This window comes from Cordyceps javanica, chromosome 5, assembly GCF_051103115.1.
Source record: "Cordyceps javanica chromosome 5, complete sequence".
Classification (NCBI taxonomy): Eukaryota; Fungi; Ascomycota; class Sordariomycetes; order Hypocreales; family Cordycipitaceae; genus Cordyceps; species Cordyceps javanica.
The window spans coordinates 1,785,364-1,809,207 of NC_139299.1; the positions used below are offsets into that span (position 1 = coordinate 1,785,364).

The 23,844-nt window shown below is 54.4% G+C and overlaps 5 protein-coding genes across 5 annotated transcripts; 3 read left to right on the forward strand and 2 right to left on the reverse strand.

Moving 5' to 3' along the window:
* Nucleotides 1-266: 266 nt before the first annotated feature.
* On the reverse strand, nucleotides 267-1,926 carry V2A60_007772 (uncharacterized protein; the record flags this gene model as incomplete). The annotated part of the gene is made up of 2 exons (XM_083259054.1): nucleotides 267-1,225; nucleotides 1,332-1,926. The coding sequence occupies 2 exons, from the start codon at nucleotides 1,924-1,926 to the stop codon at nucleotides 267-269; spliced, it is 1,554 nt and encodes a 517-aa protein (XP_083115180.1).
* A 1,931-nt stretch (nucleotides 1,927-3,857) lies between these two features.
* Nucleotides 3,858-5,174, forward strand: V2A60_007773 (WLM domain-containing protein; the record flags this gene model as incomplete). The annotated part of the gene is made up of 2 exons (XM_083259055.1): nucleotides 3,858-4,056; nucleotides 4,210-5,174. 2 exons carry the CDS (start codon nucleotides 3,858-3,860, stop codon nucleotides 5,172-5,174), a joined length of 1,164 nt encoding a protein of 387 aa, XP_083115181.1.
* A 4,659-nt stretch (nucleotides 5,175-9,833) lies between these two features.
* Nucleotides 9,834-14,072, forward strand: V2A60_007774 (uncharacterized protein; the record flags this gene model as incomplete). The annotated part of the gene is made up of 1 exon (XM_083259056.1): nucleotides 9,834-14,072. One exon carries the CDS (start codon nucleotides 9,834-9,836, stop codon nucleotides 14,070-14,072), a length of 4,239 nt encoding a protein of 1,412 aa, XP_083115182.1.
* A 1,018-nt stretch (nucleotides 14,073-15,090) lies between these two features.
* V2A60_007775 (ferric reductase NAD binding domain-containing protein) lies at nucleotides 15,091-16,872 on the reverse strand (the record flags this gene model as incomplete). Its single annotated transcript, XM_083259057.1, has 3 exons — nucleotides 15,091-15,167; nucleotides 15,226-16,709; nucleotides 16,760-16,872. 3 exons carry the CDS (start codon nucleotides 16,870-16,872, stop codon nucleotides 15,091-15,093), a joined length of 1,674 nt encoding a protein of 557 aa, XP_083115183.1.
* Nucleotides 16,873-19,908: 3,036 nt separating this feature from the next.
* V2A60_007776 (SMP domain-containing protein) lies at nucleotides 19,909-23,592 on the forward strand (the record flags this gene model as incomplete). The annotated part of the gene is made up of 1 exon (XM_083259058.1): nucleotides 19,909-23,592. One exon carries the CDS (start codon nucleotides 19,909-19,911, stop codon nucleotides 23,590-23,592), a length of 3,684 nt encoding a protein of 1,227 aa, XP_083115184.1.
* Nucleotides 23,593-23,844: the final 252 nt, after the last annotated feature.

A 23,844-nucleotide genomic window follows, 5' to 3' on the forward strand; every position in this document is an offset into this window, starting at 1 on the left:
CATCTGGCAGACGGCAGAGTGGCGGGAATGCTTGGCAAGACAACCAGCAAGGCAACCCAATCGTACGACAAGACAGGATCGAACCGAAATCGAGGGTCACTATAGAGCCAAGCCGGATAATAATGAGCCAGTTCAAGTCCTATTGTAGGTATCACGAATCGCCTATGCAGATAATGACGCAAATGATTGCCCAATTACAACAGGGATAGTTCCAAATGACATACAAAACTTATTGAAAATTAATTTGCGCTATTTTTGGTTCATTTTTACGCCGAACATTTCTTCCGTGCAGCGCACTTCTTCTTCCCTTTACCCCTCGAGTCCTTTTTCGGGGGAAACTCCTCGAGCCGGCCGCCGGGCGCGCCGGGGTCGCCCCTGGCCTGCGCAAACAGCAGCCTGTCGTTGTCGAGGTCGAAGACGGTGTAGACGGCCGCCAGGAAGGGCAGCGTGGCGGTGCTGAGCCCGCCGGGGCGGGCGGGCCCGACGGCCAGGACGCAGAGGCCGCGGCGCGCGAGCGCCTTGCCGTCCGGGAGGAGGGCCTCGGAGACGCGCATGTTGCCGAGCGGCACGCGGGCCTCGACCGTGTCGTTGCGGAAGCGCATGACGAGCTCGCTGCCGGGGAGCCGGGCGCACTCGACGGCGCCGAGGCCGTCCCGCTCGCTGAAGGCGGCGCCGAGGGCCCTGGCCATCCGGGCCAGGACGGGCGCGGGAAGGCTCATCTCGACGCCGCCCGTGTCGACGAGGGTCAGGCCGTCGGCGGGGTCGAGGCCGAGGTTGATTTCGGCTCCGGCTGCCGTGGTGCTGTTGCGGTTGCCGCCGCCGCCGCCGCCGTTGTTCTTGTTACTTTTGCGCCCGTCGCCCGCGGCAGCGTGCTTGTCGACTTGGCCCGCCGCCGTCGCCGCCGCCGCTCGTTCATCCACGACTTCATTGGGCGGCTTGCCATACCAGACGTTGGCCTTGTTCTCACGCCGGAGGCTGGTGGCTCTCGCCCATGGTGCGCGCTTGGTGCGCACAGGCTTCATGCCCGCGCCGCCCTTGCATTGTCTCCCGCCTGTGCTCCCGTTGACTGCCCTCCGAGCTCCCAGTCTCAGTTTTACAGAACTCATCCTCACCACGAACTCGGACACCTCACCACGGTTGTCCCGCTCGAGGGGGACCGCCTTGAGCTGGCCGGAAAACTTGGAACGGTCAATGCCGCCAAAAAAGACGCTTCCGTTGCCGAATGCTGCGACGCTCCGAGTTAGAAGAACTATTTGTGCTTTTGCGTGTCGGAGCTGGATGGAACAGCACGGGGCCCCTGCCTGCTCGCTTCCCCCCCGTGCTTCACTTACGGGTTGCGTTGAGGACGACGCTGTAAGCCTGGCTCTTGGTGGTGCCGGCGACCTTCATCTTCTTTGGCAGGTTGTCGTACCTCTGCTCGGTCGCCTCGTTGGGGCGCGGGCCGATGCCAAAGACGGGAACCTGGGGGAGCCGGCTCCTGGGCTTGCTGTGAGATGCCAGCGCGACCTGCGCGCGGGGCACCTTGCCGGCCCCGTTGTTGCCCAGAGTCACGGTGGTCTTAATGTAGACACCGTCGTACTGGTCGCCGCCGCCAAAGGTGGCGTTGAAGCGCTTCCCGGCGAGGCGCCTCACGTCGGACGCGGCCTCGGGGTCGAACTGGCCGCGGACGACGGCCGCCGGGGCGGTGCACTGCTGGGTCTTGAGCCGGCAGACGGCGCTGCCGGCCTCGGGGATGATGACGTCGGAGGAGCCCGTGTCGAAGACGCCCGTGATGTTCTGCGCAGGCGTACCGAAGCCCAGCGTGATGAAGGGCAGGAAAGGGCCGCTCTCTGGGCTCTCAAAGTGCTGCACGCTCCTCTGGACGACACGCTGCGCCGTGACGACCTGGGCGGCGAGGAGCAGTGAGATTTGCCAGCTTTTCTTCATGGTGAGGGGTGAATTGATGGTGCACAATGTGCTCCTTTGCAAGTGTAATGACTCTATGGTTCTGATGTTGTGGTTGCCTTGTTGATTTCAGTATTGATGCGGAAGGGTAGGAACCCGTACATTATATAGACGGCCTTGGCCTTGAGAAGCTCATCCCCATCTGATGAAAAATATGAGCGCACTTATGCGAATGGGTAGAACTGAGAATTGCGCTGAGCACTGCGACGCGGGAATGGCAAGGTAGTAATCAAGATGCGTGATGCAGTGGTCGGGCGGTGGCCAAGGTGCTCAAGAGCGAAAGTGAGTGGTCCGTATCGCTACTTTCTGCTTCATTAGCGCGTTGCTTTTGACGATTTCTTCCATTTCTTACTACTTGAAGTGGACTTTGCTGACTTTTACCAACATAAAGCGGTTCACTTTGTGACAGCTTCAAAGTGTTTACAAGCCATGGTAACATCCTACTAGGCAGAAGACGAGCAAGGCAAAGGCGAACACTAGCAAGCCTGAACACATCACTTGGCGACAGAAACAAGACGGCCGGGTGTTGATGATCCCGAGAGTGGCTGCGCACAATGATGAGACGCCATGGATGGACACCTTCCTTCGTGGTATGGTGCCGAAGGTTGACTTGCCAGGAGACGGGCTGATGATGGAATCACTGTTTCACGCCAACTGCGCACCCTAGGGCTTGTCAAGGTGAGAAGAGGAGCGCGGTAGGAAAGCAAAGGGACTGGACCGTCGTAGATTGGCGGGGGAAGAGACTGTCGCGCGAGTGAGGTTATAGATTTACGGCGTATATAGCAAAGCCGGGGTAACGCCATGGCCATCCTACGGCCCGCCATCGCGTGTCAGGACGGGATGAAACGCATTCGTTTCCATGGAGGAGCGAATCACATCAATTCGGCGTAGCTCCAGGTTTCATCTGTTACTGGTTTCGTTCCTGCTCCGCAGTGAACAAAGGACTTTTTTACGGCTGTACGCGGCCAAGTCGTATAGCTCAGCCTTGAAGCATTGTCACAGACTGTTTCGTGAAGAAGAGACGCAACTACATGACGGCCATAGCATGACAACTGGGTGTTGGATCTGTTTCAATTCTCATGTGTTTTGGTAATCTCCTGATGACCATTCGATTTCTGTTTGTAGCAAACATGTTGGTATAGAAGAGAGAGCAACGATCCGTGTCGTCTGGGCATACGGTGAATGGTATGATGCCAAGTTTATGCGCCTTTGCGATTTGCCGGACTGATATTGGTGCTCTGACTTGATAGAGATTGAGGAAAACGGATTACTGTATATTTATGCCGCCAGATCAGAGGAACAACAGAGCCCGTCTGCAGACGCGGGCCGGACAGCCAACTCATGCATCAATGCCAGGCATGGGGCCGCCCGCTCTGGCATCTGTGCTCCGGGAAACCTGGAAAGATCAGTCGCTTCTACGGGCGTCTGATTGTTACCATAAAGACTGAACCAGAATACTTAGTCGACGAGGACGAAGCACCGAGATTGGGGCTGCGTAACGTTTGGCGGTAAACGGTCACCAGCAGAACGAGTTCGTCTTGGCCTGGTGATCTTTGTGCGATGGACGAGTATAGAATCTTGCATTCCCTTTGAGGCTTCACCCGATGCACACCCTTTCTTTGCCTTTTCTCTCGCCCCCCCGTGGATGGCGAAAGACCACTCTGTGGCAGGCAGCAGACTGGCTGTTGTGTTGCTGTACTGAGTAACCGTGAATCGGTGGCGACCCACCTTTTGGACGTTCCAGGTATCACGGACCGTAATCACGGACGCGTACTTCTTTTTTGTCGTGGCCCAAAGAAAGACAGGCGAACTGCAACAAGAGCACAAGACACACATACAAAAGCAGAGCGACCATGTCTTGACATCTCGGCTGCCTTCCCCCCCCTCTCCCGCTGGCCACGGGCGGCATCGCTATGCGCAGACAAAACGCTCTGATGACGGACCAAGATCAACAGGTACGGTCGTATGTGCACCTGGCGCAGCTCCCGCGAGCCGACGATGCGCTGCGGATGCTCAGGCGCATCGCCTCGGCCGTGAAGCCGATTATGCGCAACCACCGGTGGCGGGTGGGCGAGCTGGCCGAGTTTTATCCCAACGAGGCCAACCTGTTGGGTACGCACATGTTTTTTATTTCTCGATTTTTTTTTTCAAAATGTCTACAGCGTCTCTTCCTACGAGATTGCAAAACTCCCCTCTTACAACTCAAAATGATAAAAGTCGCAGCGACCATATACTAACGCGAGGGGGGGGTTGGGGGTTGGGCAGGTCTGAATGTCAACCGGGGCAAGCAGATATGTCTGCGGCTGCGCTACGCCAACGACAAGACGCTGTTCCTGGCGCTGGACATGGTCATCGACACGATGCTGCACGAGCTGTGCCACAACGTGCACGGCCCGCACAACGACGCCTTTCACGCGCTGTGGGAGACGCTGCGCGATGAGCACCTGACGCTGTCGCTGTCGGGCTACAGCGGCGCGTCGTTTCTCTCTCAAGGCCGTCGCCTTGGTGGTGGTGGTGACGGTAGTGGTGCAACAGCAGTCTCCGCGCGCGAGCGAGGTCGGAACCTGTCCCGCGGCCGTGGTCGTGGCAGCGTGGTAACCGTGGCGGCGGCGGCGGCGGCCGGGCGTCGACTCGGAGGAGGAGGTGGGGCGATGCCGCCGCCGGCACTGCTGACACCGGAAATGCGACGCGCGGCGGTGGCCGAGGCGGCGGAGCAGCGCCGCCGCAAGAGGGCGCTGGAGGGCTGCGGCGCGGGCACGCTCGACGAGACGCAGATTAGGAGCATGGGGGAGACGGCGAGCCGGACCGGATTCAGGACGCGGGCCGAGGAGGAACAGGCCAACGACGCGGCGATTGCGCGGGCGCTCGCGGAGGACGACGATGAGGAACAGGAGGAGCAGCAGCAGCAAGGACTACAGAAGACGCGGCAACGCGTACCGCCTCCTGCGGCGAGCTCGAGCATCAGCAGTGGTGGCCGCCGTCGTCCTGCTTCGGTCAGTCGACGCGCGCCGCCGGCACCACACGGCCGTTCACTAGTCACGGTGATGGAGCAGCAACGGCAGGGCACCAGACGTGGCGGCCACCCGGAGGAGAGGGACACGGCGGCGGCGGCGGTGGCGGCGGGCTGGGTGTGCTCGGCGTGCACGCTCCACAACCCGGCAGACTACCTCTGCTGTGACGCGTGCCGCGGCGAGCGCAGCAAGGCGAGGGTTGTGATTGACCTCACATGAGCAAGCAAAGTGAGGAATGCGTCCTTTTGTTCTTGCAGCTTGTGCTTCCGGTCCTTGCTCTCCTCCCTCCCCCCGACGACGCAGAAACGACGGGGGAACGGCGCGCGCCTTCAAAAGTGCATTCAAGAATGGCAAAGTTTTTTACGGAGCACGACGCAGAGATAATATTTGATGGGCATCATAATGCAAATGAATAACGTGATGGAAAAAGAGTAGCAGCCCATGAGATGGATGGCATAGCGTTCTTGTAGATGGACAGTCAAGACAGTATAGAGCGCGAGGGCGCCATTTTTTCTCTCAAACTGAGTTGGAATTTTTTACGGAACGAGACTATTGCGAGACGGATATCAAGGATGTGTCGGTGGTCAATAGTGAAATGAAATTAATTTTCTTTTCATGGGTTGGAGAAGATGTGCTACTTACTTTGTTCTGTCGGCCGGTCGTAGGCCGATAATTGGGTGCTTTTTTCACGGGTGCTTACCCAGCCGGTGGCAGCCGTACCAGCAAAGGAGCGGATCGACGATTGTGTGGAGTTCTAACGACTGATACACTGAGACTACTGGCAAGGTGCAGAACATGGTCTCGGTCTCCAGGGGGGTTTTGAGGAGCAGAGGAGGTGGCAGGTGGGTGGAAGGATATTACAGAGCATCTAGGTGCTGATGGAGTGTGAGCAATCCTGGGGGGGGGGGGCATGGAGGGCTGTTGAGATGTGGAGAGAGACATGCATGTGCATTCATCTACATGAATTGGGCTTTGGTGCATGAGTGTTGTGTGAGTGCATGTGAGAGAGAGAGTGTGTGTATGTGTATGCGTATGTGTGTCGTGGTTGTACGGCTACTCGGTATGCATATGTAAACTACTGATACAACCCACTGCTCCAGTTCCTCCACAGCGAGAAGCCTTGGCAACGATACCAGTTGGAGTAATCCGGCCTTTACCCTGTGGGCTTTGAGTTTGGGCAAAGGGAGGGCAGGCACGTGGACACGGTCCAGGAGCTTTGGTGTTGAAGGGGACGGGGGGGGATGTCGGGAATTAAGTTGAACGGGAAATCTGGCGATGGGCGGGCTGGGTCTCCGTCTTGAGTGCTACGTTGGGGAGGAGGAGGCCAGAAAGGGTTTTGGAGAGGGCGGCGAGATGCCCTGAGCGGGTTTGAGAATTGTAAAGTGCGGCTACAAGGCGGACGAGTTGAAATGAGTGACGAAACGAGATGTGGCAGAACAGAAAAAAAAAAAGAAAAAAAAAAAAAGGGCATGCCATGCCATGTCATGATGGGAAAGGTAGCGGCGGCAAATAATAGGATTGGCCGTATGATGTGAGGGCGGGCATCGACAATGCTTATATGAGGTGGCGGTGGTTGGATGAGGGCGTTGATGAATTCAAACCTCCACACCATCAGTGAGTCCTAAGTACTTACTTGGGTAGTTACTAGGTACCTAGGCAGTACTTAGGTAAGGAGTACCAAGGCATGTATCCGTAGGTTAGTAAGTAGTAGCTATGTGAGCAAGGTCAATCAAAGACAAACAGAAAAAAAAACCCGTGATTCCTTCCGGTCCGGTCGAGTGCTGACCCTTTTTTTTCTTTTTTCTTTTTCTTTGTTTGGTTTAAACGGAATGCCGAAAGAGATGTCGAGTCCACACGAGGTTCTGGACGTTCTGGGCGTTCTGGACCTTGGCCGGACCCAGTTCCAGAACGGCGCAAAAACAAGGAACCTGGCGGGAAAAAGCTTGGAACGGCGGTCGGGAGCGGTGGGGGAGGAGTGGGAGGGGAAGAGGGGGGGGGGGGGGGGGGAAGCCACTTGGGACCTTTTTTTTTTTTTCTCTCTCTTTGCTTTCTTTCTTTTCTTTTCTTTTTTCTCTCTCTTTGAGGTGGGTGCGGATGTCTCACATGAGTCCCCCCGTTGATATCGGTAGAAGAGGGGTGGACGGTGAGGAGTTTAAGCAAGTTGAACAAGGACAAGTTGCAAGTATACATACTTGGAGGGATAAGAGTGAGGAAGAGGCGAGAGCTACTTAGCCAAGTGCATGCCTGTACCGCTTAGCTAACAATGGAGGTGAGTACCTTTATAGAGTATATTCCTACTTGCCGACGGATCACACTACCTGTACATAGTACATTTGACAGGTACAAAGAAACTCGACTACCAGTACTCCAAGTACCAAGTGTATCACCTACCTACTCAGTAGCATCAGTAGCTAATCCTAACCTGGGCCATCTGTAGGCAATAACAGGGTCCAGTATAGGTTGCCACCCACCCGCCGGCCTGCTGGCTGGTGCGGCACTCGGCTGGGGGAATCGCAGCAAGTATCCGTACTGTCATACTGATAAACATGAATAGGGCAGTGGTGGTGGTTGTGGCTTACTGATACGGCCCTGACCTGTGGGCAAGGTACAATGCAGCTGACTAGAGAGAGGAATGATAAAAAGAGAAATCAAGATGAAGAAGAAGAGAAGAAAAAATTGTCTAAAAAGGGACATTTCTTTTTGTTTTTAAGTTTCAACGTTTGCTTGCTAAACCCCTGTTGCCGCTGGCCAAAGGTTTGGCGTGAGTGCATCCATCTCTTGGTGGCTTCCGTTACTGATACTTCAGCTCTGCGCGTGATGTCGATCACCGGAGCAGGGGCCGCCGCTGGGGGGTTTTTTTTTTCGGGGCGAGGGGGCGAAGAGGGGCTGTAGCTAAAGCAGGGGATTTTTTTTAGCTGGGATTCTGGCTGGGATTTGGCTGGTGGAAATACTGGTACATGCAAAAGAGTCGACCCCGTTCTCCGTCCGTAACTGATCATCCTAGCCGAACGGTGGGCGACTGTCCGGTGTCAGGTAGGTCGCACTGGACAGCAAGTAGCTCCAGGCTGCTTCAAGTGGTGGTAGAGGTAAGTAAGTACTTGAGTGCTTGGGTTAATAAGTAAGCAGGGCGGTACCTACACACCACCATCACTACTTACAGGCATGCACCTACTCCGTACTCAGTACTGGGTACTGATACTTACCAAGGTAATCGACCCTGGTACTTACTCAAGTATCTGTACTCGGCAAGTAAGTGCTGGAATCCCGACTTGGTAAACCGCCTCTCGGTACCTGCTACCGATAAAACCGTTTGCGTCCGCCATCAAACGACAACGATCCGAGTAGTAGTAGTAGGTAGTCTTCTTTACAGCATCCGCGGGGGCAAACAAGGACGAAAAAAAAAAAAGTCAAATATCGAACAAAACAATCAAGATGATCGGAGATGTAAAAAAAATAAAAAGGGATAAAAAGTAAAAAAAGCCCACTCGCTTATTTGGTTCTTTGACCCAGTCCAGGCCCACGCCACCACCGTCGTCCAGTCTGTACTGAGTAGACTGTCAGTAGGAGTACCTACTGAGTAACTGCCAAGGGCCTTGATTGCCACCCCCCTTCCCCAAGAAAACCCCCCCCTTGCTTGTATCTAATAAGCTGCCTTGACAAGATTTATTAAAAGCAGCCACCCAAAAGTTGCTCAACGTTATTCCATGCGATTCAATGAAAATAGCCTGGTACAAAATCTGTCAAACACCTCTTTTTCTTTCTTTCTCTTCTACTTTTTATCAAGGTACCTCCATACTTATCTGCCTACTTGCATAGGTAGTAGGCAAAGCAAGCTGTCACCCTCTCTCTTCTTTGCCTCTTTCTTTTTACTCCTTGACTCCCTCCCTCCCTGCTACCTGCTTGCATGGCTTTGTCGATGGGTGTGTGTGTATCCATCCAAACTTGTTACCAACTGCACATCTTTGCACATCTTTTGCAAACCCACGACCCGGACCCAGAAGAAGCCTTTATTTTAGCCTCCTAGTTGCTTCATACTAGCCAACTCCTAGACTCACTCCTGCTTAGACTCTCAGACTCCCACTGCCGCTTTCTTCGCCCTTGTCCTCTTCCAGCCCTGCCAACTTTTTCCCTTCTTGGCTACCTTTCTTCTACCTTTTGTGCGAAACAAGTTTGATTCATCAACACCAATCTCTCACTCGCCACCCCCCACCTCTTCTCTTGTTGCTTCCTCACACATTCTTTGCCCTCACTCAACGCACTTTTCCGCCGTTTGCAGACCTAGATACCCTCACCAACCGTCCAGTAATCCCTAACCTCCACACCCTACCCGCCTGCCTGCTTGCCTGCTTGCCTGTCTGCCTAGGTACCTGCCTGCCTGCCTGCCTGCCTGCCTGCCTGCCTGCCTGCCTGCCTGCCTGCCTGGCTACCTACCTACCTCCCATGCTCTGCTCTGCTCTGCTCTGATTGCTTCGACGTCTTGCCCACCTTCTTTGCGCATCACACATACTCACGGCAATCGATCGATCGCTTCCGTTACCCGTCAACGCTTCTGCCGTCCAGTCCCGACAGGCACGCCGCACACCATCTCCCAATCACACCCAGATCGATAAGTGGCCTATACCGATACCTGCCCGCACCACTACAACATCATCTGCCCCAACGCCGCGCAACCCCACGGCCCCTTCTCCGACCAAGCGCAACCAACAGACATGTTCCGGCTGCCTCCAGCTTGCTAGTTTCGCTCTTCGCTGGCCTGGCGCATGCTCCTCTCAGCATCTCGCCGGTCCGACCCCTTCCTCTGCCGCCTGTCTCACACCCAACTCCGGCGCACCGGCATCACCACCTCCCCATACGCCCTGGGCGATGGGCGAGTCCTCAATGCCAGAGACCGCCGGCATGAGCACGTCCGACTCTCTCCATCTCACCGGCAATCTCACCACTGCCGTCTCGACAGCCGCCTCGACAGCCGCCTCGACAGCCGCTCCTCACGAAACCGCTCACAATTCCGCCCTCGATGCTCACCACGATGCTGCCTTCGAGGCCGGTCCGGCTTTGGACGCCGATCACGAACCGGGCCATGTCGCTGCCGACTCCAGGCTCAAATTAAATACCGCCGCCGGCCATGCCCACGCGACCTGCAATACCAGCAATAGCCATGCCGGCAGTCCTCGTTCACTCGGCAGAGGACGCTTCCTTCGCGATCCCCTCGGCATGCCCATTCAAGACACCCGCTCCCAATCCCAGAGCCCGTTCCGTCTCGCCATGCCTACAATCTCCCCAGCCCAGCTGGCCTTCTCCGCCATGCAGTACCTGCCCGTTCCCGTCATTGTTCTCAACAGCCTCAAGACCGTCGTCCTCGCCAACGAGGCCATGGGTAGGATGATGGGCATCATCACCGACGACGCCGACAACGACGACGTCGCTTCACTCGCCAACGACCGTCTCCGTGGCCAGACCCTCTCCCAGGTTGGCATCGATATGCTGCAGGACGGCAAGCCTGTCTGGGTCACTTGGGAAATGTTTTTCGACACGTTGGTTCAGGAAATCGGCGCCCACCCGCCCGCCAACGATCACGACCCTCTGACCGCCGCCGCTGCCGCCGCCGGCGACGCCACGCCCACCATCAATAGCCCTCCGAGCCCCCGCGCCAAACACCCCCGCGCCATGCCTACCAAGCCCACCCAGGACGCCATCGTCGAGGTCGTCGTTTCCAGAAAGGGCTTGAACAAGACGACATTTGACAGTCGCTACAAGTCCAAAGAATCCGAATACCATGCCTTTGCCAAAATGATCGTCACCGTCTGGGAAGTCGAGGACAGGCAGGTCTACTTTACACTGACCTTTACCAGCACCCAGTCCACACCCTCCACCCCCGTCAACACCAAAAAGAGTGTCGCCAAATCCATCGTCCTCGAGGCTGCCGAACGAAAATCCATCAGCAATTCCAACCCCTCCTCCGTCGCCTCCAGTCGAGACTCGAGCTCCCCGGCCCTCAACACCCCGAGCGTCCTCACCATGTCCTCCAGTCCCTTCCCGCCCATGGGCCCGCCCTCCGTCGCTGCCCACTTGCATTCAAGTGCGCCCTCTGTACTGCAGAAAATCAGTCGCATGAAGGATGCCCTCCTCGACAACACGCAGATGCCGATTCTCGCCATGTGGAAAGATGGCAGCGTCACATTTCCCAACAAGGCAGCTCGTCTGCTGCTTCCCCACGACGCTGACCTCGACTCTTCATCCGACGGCTTCGACTTGCTAAAGCATTGGGAGGTTTGGACCGAGGACTTTGCAAGAAGACTCGACGTCCACGAGCATCCCCTTTCTATTCTGCTCAAGACGGCCACCCCCTTTGCCAGCACCCGGGTTGGTGTCTTTGACTCTCAAGGCAAACGCCTAGTCTACGATCTTCTCGGCGAAGCCATAACCGACGAAAAAACTGGCGAGTTCCTCGCTGGCGTTGTCACTTTCCGAGATGTCACCATCATGACGGAAGAAATTTCTCTCATCAAGGAGCGCGATGAGGAGCGTTTCAAAATTATTTGTGACACTATGCCTCAGCTCGTATGGACTGCCTCCGCCGACGGGTTGCACGACTTCTTCAACACTCGGTGGTACACTTATACGGGGCTGGCACCTGACCAGTGCCTCGGCCTGGCCTGGCAAACATGCTTCCATCCCGACGACAGAATCGAAGCGCTCTCGCGATGGCGCGCGTCCTTACAGACGGGAAATCCCTACTTCATGGAATACCGCTGCCGTAATAAAGAGGGCGAGTGGCGATGGTTCCTGGGACGCGCGCTCGCCATGCGAAACCCCGAGACGGGCCAAATTGAAAAGTGGTTTGGTACCTGCACCGATGTCCACGAAAGCATAGAGACGAAGCTGGCTGCCAAACAGACGCGACAGCAGCTGCTCAGCGTCATTGCGCACTCTCGCGTCACCATCTTCACCGTTGATCCCAATCGTCGCGTGACGATGCTTGAAGGGGCCCTGATCTGGGACAGCACGTACGAGGACACTGAAAAGGGCCGCTGGTTCATTGGTGAGGACATGTATACCGTCTTTAACAGGCTGGCCGAGCAAATGCCCGAGGGAGAACGACCGGACTGGCTCAACTCCATTGAAGATATACTCGAAGGCAAGCGCTTAGAAGACATCAAGGAGCACGGCCTCGACGACCGCTGGTACCGCACGCGTTTTCTTCCCATGTACGGAAAGAGGCTGCACGATGGAACACGGCGCCACGTCGAAGGCGTCATTGGCGTCGTCATGGACGTTACCGAGCTGAAGGATAGCGAGGAAGCCCTCCGTGTGCAGTCGCGCGACAAGCACATTGCCATTGCTAACGAGGCCGCGGCCAACGAGGCAAACAGACTCAAAAGTCAGTTCCTGGCAAACATGTCGCACGAAATTCGAACACCCATCACCGGCGTCCTCGGTATGGCCGAGCTTCTTGGCGACATGAGTTTGGACGAAGAGCAGCGCGACTATGTTGACAATATTCAGAGCTCGGCAACGTCTCTTCTTACTGTCATCAACGACATTCTCGACTTCTCCAAAGTCGAATCCGGTCGGCTTGACATTGAGGAAGTTCAGTTCTCACTCTCCATTATTCTCAAAGAGGTTGTACGCATGCTCAAATTTGCGGTAGAGCGCAAAAACCTTGATTTCCAGTCCAACATTAGCGATGACATTGAAAACGACCTGGCCGTAATCGGAGATCCTGGTCGTGTACGCCAAATCATCACCAACCTGCTTACCAACAGCATCAAATTTACAAGCCAGGGCTATGTGCGATTCTCGGTGCTGAAAGAGAAGGAGACGGCTGACTCCATCTTTATCAAGTTTATCATTGAAGACACCGGTATTGGTATCCAGGAAGATGTTCGCCGGAAGCTCTTTCAGCCATTCAGCCAGGGAGACGCTTCTACAGCACGTAGATTTGGCGGGACGGGCCTCGGCCTCACAATCTGCAAGAACCTTCTCGATCTGATGCGTGGCCAAATCACGCTCGAGTCCACAGTGGGAAGTGGCACAACGGCGACCTTTTGGATTCCTTTCCATAAACCTCAGCGACGGAATGCCGAGAATGTTGATGCCGGTGCTATCCCCGACCGCTTGCAGTCGGATCTGAGCCTGTCCTGCAACAGCTCAGAGTATGAAAACGCCATGGCTGGTGCCGCTTCGGGCTCAGATGGCTCCGCTGGCCTCTCCGGACTTCGTCGCCGCTACTCGGTCCGATCATCGCAGATCATCGAGCAGGATCTACCGCGATCCGAGCGAGCCGCCTTTCACATTCTCGTCGTCGAAGACAATGCAGTGAATCAAAAGATTGCGACCCGGACCATTCGGAAACTTGGATTCCAAGTGACTGCGACTTGGAATGGTAGAGAGGCTCTGGAATATGTGCTTGGAGCCAGCGAGGGTCGAAATCCCAAGCCCGACATCATTCTAATGGACGTCCAGATGCCCATCATCGACGGTTACAAGTGCACGCACCTGATGCGACACCACCGCCCGTACAAGGGTCTCATCCACGACGTCCCTATTGTTGCCATGACGGCCTCAGCCATTCAAGGCGACAGGGAAAAGTGCAAAAGGGCTGGCATGGACGACTATCTGGCCAAACCAGTGACAATGGCGATCCTCGAGCGCAAGCTGATTCGTTGGTGCGTATCACGCCGCAGAGAGAGCCCTGTGCCCGACCGCGAGGTATCAGACTGCTCGGAGCCAAGCGAACACTGTGATCCATCCAACGTCCCGCATATTGCCGTCGGAAACAGTACCGACACTCTGAAGCATAGTCTCGAATCTGGCAACGAAACGCAGGACGATTCTACAGCCGGACCCGTCACACCGACGCCAGCCACTACAAACGGCAAAGACGAGCTCTCACCCTTTGACTCCCCCTCCCTGGTCAACATGCCCCCGCGAGTTCCGCGTCCTGAACGAGACAAGGAATTCTCGAGCATGCTGCAGGAGACGAAGCTGATTGACGCTGCTGGCGGACCAGCGACAAATTTCCGCAGTAACAGCTACCAGGGACAAGGTTCTGGTGAGGCATTGACAGAAGCCAATGTTACGAAGCTCGACATTGAAAATAAGCAGCCTCACAACTAGCGGCTAGAGAGTCGCGTCACGTTAATCTTTGAACTCTTACTTGCGAAAAAAAATATCACGAATTTTACTAATATATGAAAGCGACAATAAGCGAAAGCGATTTGGTATTTTCTTTATTTCATGACCAGTCTTTCTCCTATAGAAGTGGCGGTTCGGGCACTCTGAGGCGCACTTTTTACTTTTTTCAAGCATCTTGGGTTGCTCCTTGAAGATACAAACACGGATTTTTATTTATTTATAATTGAGGCTTAATGCTGTCTGGATTATTGCCAGGATCCACCATCTTCTTGTCTCTTGGCATTGTTTCTTTATTTCTTCCCTAGTCATGTGGCTTCTTCTCCTTTTTTTTTCCTTGGAGGGAAAGTGACATTCTGATACAGACACTGTTTCAAGACCTTTTCTTCTTCTTTTGAGGCAACCACTCACGTGCACGACGGAGAAGCCTACTCTGGATTCCTTTCGTTTGAGAGACGGGGGAAAGTTTTTTCTCAACTCTTTTTCCATGGTCTTGCTTACCATTACTTTTTCGTCATTATCATCGGGGCATCATGCTAGATTTGGGAGGAGAGGACCGGGACTTGAGATACGTATATATATACACGGCTAAAACGGAAAAGAAAGGAAAATTGGTTTACAGGGGCAGGGGACAAAAGGTCCTTTGTTTATGTACATGACAAACATGCCATGCGGGACAGCAACGGAATTTTACATAATGCTTTACTATTCAAGAAACACGTTTGAATATGCTACTCGACTCATGTCCTGCATAAAAGTAAACGTGTCAAGACGAAGCGAAAACGAGAAGAAGAAGAAGGAGGAAAAGATGTAATTGCCATTTCGTTTTTTTTTACCGTCAAAGAATAAAATAAAATCCAACCTCCCAGGTCGAAAAATGCGTACAACGTAAAAAAACCATAAACCCAACACAACCCGGCTCCCTCTAAAACATAATAATCGAGAGAGAATACCAAAAAAAAGACCCAAGACTCCCATCTCTGCCAAATACAAGCTCCTGTGCTTAAAAGTGTTCCTTCCAGAAGCGGAACTGGACCTCGCGGGCCGTTGCGCTCTTGCAAGCAGTCTTAATGTCACGAGCTAGAAAGGGGGTAATTAGTAAAAAAAACATATTGTTCCGGTAACGGAGTAAACATACCAGCTGCAGACGGACCGCAAAAGTATACACCGACGGTGGTGCGCATGCTTCCCTCCAGGCCGTTCATGTAGGAGCGGTCGAGGATACCGTCGCGCATCGTAGTGAAGAGGCGGCGGAAATCGGGACGGCCAAACTGTGTGCGGGCCTTGAGCTCCGTGAGCGGATCGGCGTTGGCGCCGACGCTGTTGAGAACAATGTTTTGCGTCGTGTCCATGTCGAGCTTTTGCGTCAGGTAGGTATGGATCTTGAGGAACTCGACACCGTTGCTACCGGGCAAGCGGGCAGCCTCGTTGGACTGCTCCTCGAGCGAGGACAGCAAGGTCTGGAACCACTCAAACGAGCCCGTGTCTTTGCAGACCCAGATGAACTCGACACGGCGAAGACGCGTGGGAGGGTTGGGAGAGTTGCGCAGATGCCAGATATTCTTCAGGATCGACGCCCACGGCGTGACACCGATACCAGTACCAATGAGGACAGCGATTTCATTCTCGAAAACGTCCTCGGCGGGGGCTCCATACGGGCCGTCAATGCGGAGAGCAGGCATCTGCTGGCCATTCTGTAGGGCCACTTCGTACATGCCCATAGGGTCCACGCCGTCGTAGAGCTTCGCCTGGGCATTACCGGCACCGAGGGCATCACCGAGAGCCTGGGTAAAGTCACCGACTTGGCGGACGTGGATAGACACGTACGGGTCGAACGGGCACGAGGTGATGGTAAAAGGATGCCACTGATACTTGGAGATCGAAGGGATCTGAAGGAAAAGCCATTGACCGGCCTTGTATCGGAATGAAGGCTTGCTGAACTGAATCTCGACAACGTCGTATGGGTGACGAACGACTCGGGTGATCTTGGTCTCACGACGTGCGCGGACCTCACGGTAAAGGCGCTCCATAAGATAGAAACCACCAGTCCAAAGCTCCCAGCGCCAGCCCAGATAACCGATGCAGTGTGTCCAGTATTGCTCACCGGCGAAAGGCGAAAAGGCATCGACAGAGTCACGCACAAAGCAGCCAGTGGTATGAGTGTACAGAGCCAAAAAGAAAGGAATGAAAAGATGGTGCGTGTACCAAAACGTTTCAAAGGATTGTTGACGGATGCGGGCGTGGGCAGTGGTGTACATGAGCATCATACAAAGCAGCATGATGTGGCCAGTTATTCCACCAGGCTGGCCGTAATGAATCTGAAGGGCGGATACAGGACGAATCTGGGTTTTCTCGACGTTGTAGAAGTTGACGTAGTGAGCACCAGTGTGAGCAATGCTGAAGATCAGAAGGGCATAGGCAAGTTGTCGGTGCAGCCAAATGTTCTCGTCAAGTGGCAGAAATCGGATTTTCGGACGAACCCATCGCATAATTGTGCGGCAAACCGGAAGAAGGATGAGCATTCCATCGACACTCAAGACTAGACCAGCACCACGAGAAATCCAAACCGAGAACTTGAGAGTGTTGAGACCAGCGAGTCGGTCATCTGCGGCCTGCTTCCACCTAGTCTGTGTAAGCAAAAAGTTCTGACTGTATAAGACATTGTGACCTACCAGCCATAGGCAAAGATACCCCAGTGAAATGTCCAGAAAAGAAAATGAAATATGAGTTTTCTGGCAGTGAACTGCTTCAGAACGAGCTCACGGTAACCTAATTGTCCAGCCATGTTCAAAAAGAGACTTAGTTGAGCATAAGGATATGAGGCTATTATGTGTCGACCGGCGACAAGTAGTTGAGGCGACGAATTATCCAAAAGTGTCGACTGGTGACGTATAAACTCGAGTCGTAATGTAAAAGAATGAAGATGCTGTCGCTCAGAGGCTCACACAGAAAGAAAATGGAAACGAAATGCAGAATTAGATGTAATGTGAAAAGAAAGAATCAATCTGAGCCAGCAGGAGAAAGAAAGAACAGGCACCGATGGACCCCAAACCGAAAGATGAGTCGGAAAAGGTGAGAAATGGGACGAGCAGAAGCAAAGCGATATGGGCTGAATTAAGGTGATAAATGCTGGGGCAGAAGCAGAGGAAACCTGGTTCAAAGACGGGGCAAGACCCTGGACGTGTCGCAGAGTAAAGAGAAACCCGATCCGGTCTTGCTGGTGCAGGACCACTGCTTCAATTCGTTCGGATAAGTAAACTTCCAAGACTTTTGAAACCAAGGCTTCGGCACCGGCTGGCTTCACCTGTCAGTGACGGTGCTCTGCAAGGCGTGCAGGGGGTGGGACCGGGGAACAGTGGCGAGCCAGAATATTCGTCTCAGGAAATAAAATTGGCGGAAGGCGAAAAGAACCCAGGGAACCGGATCACAGAAGTTGCGACGAGAGGAGCCGCAAATATGCGACGTTGGATGTGAGAGAAGCAGTTGGAGGTGGTGGACGCGGGCGTTTCGAAGGTGCTTAGGCTGTTTTGAGATGGCAGCAAACCGCTATGCAGAGATGAAGCCGCAGAAAGTCGGGATTTTGGGGAGATTCGAGTGGTGAGCTGTAGCCAGCGAGCGGCGCGTGAGCGAGGAATGTTCTATTTTGCAAGGAAGAAAAGAAACTCGAGAACAAGTCGTGCGACTGGGCGCCGACGTGTACTATTCAGTTGACGAACTCCCACGGCAGTGGGACGAGGGACAATCCCCGCCGCTCACCGGGCCAGAAGCCTAGTGGCATCCTGGGGCAGGAAATTGGCCACAGAGGCACCGCAGATGGGGAGACAATCGAGACTGCTCGAGCTCTCAGTGGCTGCATAAATTTGGCACAGAGCGGGCCCGGCGCTTAGAAGTTTGAACGTGGCCAACGAGCGACGGCTGAGGCTGCAGTGTGACGGAGCTAGTGTCTTGGGTCGAGGATGGGGTGTGTGGGTTCGGCAGAGGGTGGAATCACAAAGGAGACCTTCAATTTTGGGGATACGACAGATGGTGACGATGACGATGCCGATGATGATGATGATGGAAAAGAACTGACGGTGAAAAAGTGATGCCATCAATGGAAATGTCTGCTTACAAAGTCAAGCGTTTGCAAGCAAGGGCAGGCAACCGTCAACTTGCAGCTGTTAGGGCGGTGAGTAGTTACTATAGCTGGCAGAACTGCCCGTGTGCTGGGTTATTATTGACAACAAGCCAAGCTATTCACCAACTCCATTCTTGACTAGTGCACAGCCAGCCAGCCTCTTTTCCATTTGACCCTCGTAAATACCAATCTTGGACTCTGTATCCGTGTACTTGGCTATTCTCTTGACCAAGCAATCAAGTACCTAGCCGGACCCCGACTGGTGGCCCATGGCTCGACGGAGCCTGTTTCAGTCGTATCGGAGACGGGCAGCGAACATGCTCCTGCACAGAATCCATCTCATGCACGCTTGCTACGTCTGATCATCCGTTCTTCGGTTTGCCCTCACCGTCTGAAAGCGGATGCAATATATCTAGCGCCAGATCGTCCAAAGAATAGAGGCGCAGCCTTTCGTGGTGCAACAAACCCCATCCAGTTGTCAGACAAGTGCGCTTCCGGGTACTGATGTAATTCACACACAATTCACGTGGCTTCTGGCCAAGAGGTGTGTGGCGGCCGCTGGGCGCTTAAAGCAAAAGGCATCGGCCAGCAGTGATTCTCCAACAGAAATAGGCGTGGAGTGACGAGTCACCAACGACGGAAGCCAGAGTAAACGGCTACGTGCCGAGTCCGAATGCGCAATCAAATCTTCAGACTGGAGCACGACGCTGTCGCGGGCCCGTGACACAGTCCAATTCTGGCCATCCGAACGCTTGCTCACCAGTGAAGCGCACAAAGGAGTTCACCCATACATGACGGCCCACGGGCGCATCAATTGAACCCGCCGTTGGAAGAAAAACTGCAGGAACCCCTCTTTTTCTAATGTACAACCCTCGGAGAAATAGGCAAACACACGTTTCGTAGCCTTATGACGAGTGCCGGCGCAAGCATTATAGCCGTGTGGTACTACCAGTTTGGAATGGCCGTGAGTGACGCACTTGGACTTGTCCAGCCATATCACACGCTGCCATCAGTACAGTCGTGACGAGTTGCTGCAGGATGACTGCCATTGGGGTCCAGCTATGTATGTATGTGCCAGTGCGCGATAGATCATCACCTAGGATGGTATGGCGCCGGCACTTGACAACAAAGTGCGCAGATATCAGTAGGCCAGGATTACTAAGAAAAGCAACGTTGGCCAGGTGGCTGGGCTGTCGGCAAAGAAAGGGCTGACCCGTCACGACCCCGCCGATCCGGAGGATATTGGCCGACGCCGATGATGGAACTGCCATAGTCTGGGACTCGAATGGATGTGGAAAACAGGGAAAAAGGCCAAAGACTGGGCAAGCATGAAAGGCTGAAGACTTGGTCTAAATAAACTGTAGAGATTGATATTCATATCCCTCACAAGATGAGCGCACAAGATTTCCCCAAGACATTTTGGCCTTTTTGCTGCCCGGTGTGGCTGTGCCAAGCTACGCCAGCTTAATGACGTACCAATAGGCACCGTGCATATTGGCTGCGCAGCCAAATTTTCTTCCAACGGCAGATTGAGCATGTACCAAAGCTTCAAGATCCTGATTGCTGCTTCATTCTCCCCCAAAACCACCGGCAAGTTGTGGTTTTGGTGCCTAGGTCTAGCTCTCAACGCTCGCGCTCTGGCCCATGAGCTCCCTGAAGCTTCTCCACGAGCCCACGGCGCCCCCATAACTTTGACCGCGCAACATGTCCGGCAGCATTTCGGCTGATGATGTGCGCCGCTATCAAGAACCATATAGCGGCCACAGACCAGTTCCAACCATCTCCAAATACCGCGAGGAACTGGCCCTGCGGCAGCAAGTAGCCATGCAGCATGACGAGGCAGCGCCCGCCGACGAGGGCCTTCCCGAGCTGCGCCCCAGCCGTTCAACGCTGTCACCGGGCCTGCGACCCTCTTCGGCTCTGAGCACACGGAGCGCACGCAGTGAGCAGGGCACCCGCAAGAGCAGATCCCGCAGCCGTAGCCGTAGCCGCAGCCGCGGCCGAGACGAAGACGAGGGGGCCCCCGAGATTCCCATGATCGACACATCCCAGACGGACCCAGCCCTTACCGATCCGCGCCAACGTCGCAAAGAATTAGGCGCCAAGAACAAGGAAAAACGACGGCAGCGAGCCGAACGCGAAGTCACGGACCCTGTCACACACCAGACGATTGTCATTCAAGATTTCGACGACGACGCTCTCGAAAACCTGACATTCAACGATGCCGCCACGCTTAGCCCGAGGAAATCCACGTCCTCGGCACGCGACGAGTCCACCGGCACCAAGAAACCTTCCGATCCGGCTGCGCTATACAAGGAATTTCCTGTTCCCGACTTTGGGGGATTGCGGGACGAGATTGAACACATCAGCCGTCAAGGCGCGACAATCGGCGTTTTCGGTGCCGCCATCATTCTGGTCGCCTCCTACGAGATATACAAACTGCTTCCGACCTCGACCAAGCAGGGCAGCAGTATTCCCTGGTTCTTGTTTTATGGCGGCTTTTTCTTGATGGCTTATCTTGCCATCTTTGTTCGAGACTTTAGCTCCAGGCAAACGAGACAACTTTTCGAAGACGAGATCTGGCATGCGCACCGCGAAAAGATGAAGACGGAGGCAGACGAGAGCACCCACGAACGCACCGTGTGGCTCAACTCCGTACTGCGTACATTGTGGCCCATTATCAACCCGGATCTGTTTGCCAGCTTCACTGATATCCTCGAAGACGTCATGCAAGCGTCTATTCCCAAAATTGTTCGCATGGTCAGCATCGAAGATATCGGTCAAGGCAGCGAGCCGCTGCGAATTCTTGGAATTCGTTGGCTGCCAAGTGGTGCCACTTCCGAGACACTCCGGCCCAAGGATGGTTCTGAAAGAGGTGGAAATGGCAAAGACCAAGGCAAGAACGCGGCGGCGGGCAATCCCTTTGGCCCTCACGTCATGGATGACGAAGAAGGGTCCTTTGTTAACCTGGAAATCTCATTCGCTTACAGGACCCGCGCCAGCTCAAGATTGGCCAAGCATCGCAACAACGACTTGCATCTCTTTGTGGCATTTTATCTACCAGGAAATATCAAGATTCCTGTATGGGTCAACTTGCATGGCATTATCGGAACCATTCGAGCCCGACTCCAGCTGATTGCCGATCCGCCATTCATATCTCTCTGTACCGTGACGTTGATGGGTCAGCCAAAAGTCGCCATGAGCTGTGTGCCTCTGGTCCAGCGGGGGCTGAACATCATGGACGTACCGCTGATCAGTAATTTTGTGCAGGCGGCGGTCGACGCTGCTGTGGCACAGTATGTTGCGCCCAAGAGCTTGACCATGGATTTGCAGAAGATCCTTGTTGGCGAAGACTTTAAAAAGAACACCTTGGCCAAAGGCGTTTTAATGGTCACCATCAAGCGAGGCTACGACTTCAAGATGGGCGACGCTGCCATCCCCTTTTTCAGAGAAGGCGGCTCCGACCCTTACGTATCTGTAGGCTGGGCAAAGTTTGGCAAGGTTATTTGGAGCACGCGCATCATGTTCAAGGAAATGTCCCCTTGCTGGGACGAGACCTGTTTTGTTCTAGTCACACCGGAGGAGTTGAACATTGACGAGCGCCTTCGCGTCCAGCTTTGGGACTCTGACCGTTTCACTGCCGACGACGACCTGGGCCGCATCGAAGTCAGCCTGAAAGAAATCATGGAGAACCCAGAGTCTAACGGCAAAATGTCTGAGCGCGCCGACGGCTTCAGAGCTCTCAAGTCTGGAGACAATATGCCGGGCAAGTTGGAATGGAGTGTCGGCTACTTTTCCAAGACCAAGATACTCGACAGCCAGTTCCAGCTGCAGACGCGAGATCCGCGCGTCCGCAACATGGAGCAGCTCAAGAAAAAGGTTGAGCGCACCTGCGAGCGCAAGCTGCGCGAGGCGATGCTCAAAGACGCCACATTGGAGCGCCATGAAGAAGACATGGAAAGAAAGCGCGTGCTCGAGTTCAAGAACGAGCACGACGAAATGATCATTTCAGCACCACCTCCAGAAGAGTACCCGAGTGGTCTGCTCAGCATTCAGATTCATAACCTGACTGGACTCGAAATTAAGAAGCTCAGCAAAGAGACCAAGTCCAAATTTGGTAGTGCCAGTGACGATGAGGAGGAAACTGGTGAAGGCTTGCCCTCATCGTACTGTACCATCATTGTCAACCATCGCAAGACGTTCAAGTCTCGCGTGAAGCCCCAAAACAGCAAACCGTTTTTCAACGCAGGTTGCGAACGGTTTATTCGGGATTGGCGCGACTGCGAGGTCTATGTGTCTGTTCGCGACGCGCGCCTGCATGAAGATGACCCCCTGCTGGGAATCGTTCACCTCCCGCTTGTTCAGGTCTTGAAACAACGTTCTCAGGTCATGGGATGGTGGCCCATTTCTGGCGGCATCGGTAATGGCCGTATCCGGATTTCTCTCGTGTGGCGCAGCGTTTTGCTGCAGGCACCTCGAAATCTACTCGGCTGGCAATACGGCACTCTCGACATTCGCCACAAGGCTATTGGCACCGGCGTGCCGGAGGAGCTGCGCAGTTGCAAGCTTCGTCTGCAATCGAACATTAGCATGGGTAAGATGTATCCATCTGCCACGGAAGACGGCCACGCTGTCTGGGCGACAAAGTCGAGTAAGCACGTCGCTCTGGCGCTGCATCAACGATACAGCAGCTGCTTCGCCATTACCTTTGTGGATGGCCGACGTCTCTTGGGTGACCACATTGCAGCGTTTTGCGTGCTGTGGCTCAAGGATATTCCTGACGAAGAGGAGCAGGAGGTTGATCTCACAATCTGGAAAGGCGACTACAAACGGGCCTTGTCTAACTGCCTAGAGACATGCGGTGAAAGAATGGGCACACTGAAGCTGCGCTTGACACTGTGGGCAGGCATGGGCAGCGCACACACGAGCTGGGCCAACGGTAGCGAGCACCTGCGGCAAGTGGTGGAGGTTATCGACACGGCACGCGACATTCTTCAGACGGACGACTTTGAGAAGAATGTTGGCATCGTGGACGCGGACAACAACGCCGACGCTGCGGACTCGTCGGACGACGACGGCGCCGACAATGACTCGGATAAGGACGACGCGAAAAGCCTGCATCATCTTCGTCACAGCCGCAAGGTGAGCGCAGGCAAAGAGCCAGTGCCGGACGGGAGCATCTCGGACAAGCAGAGCATGCTGGATCAGGTGCGCGACTACAAGAAGAAGGCCAAGACGCTGCACCGCCAACACCGTGGCATCATGCAGTGGAAGATTCCGCGCACGGCCAAATGGGTCAAGAACAAGCTCGGCAGGGTGGAGGATGGGGTGTCGGGCGTGTTTGAACACGATGTGAAGCAAAAGGCGGATATCGAGACAGAAGTTTAATGATGCCGTCCGTGGTGTTGAGAGGCGGTGGACGTTGGGGGACGGCTTTATGATGCACACGAACAGGTTTTCATTTCTTCAGACTTGAAGAATTAATTGCACTATGTAGGTAATAGGTCGACTGAGCATGGCCATGCACGGGAAAACGTGACAAAATGAGTGGCGTTTTGCATGCAAGTTACCACGTACGAATGCAACACACATTGACACATGTATGTTCTTGATGTACTCCAAGTAGCCCTAATGAACATG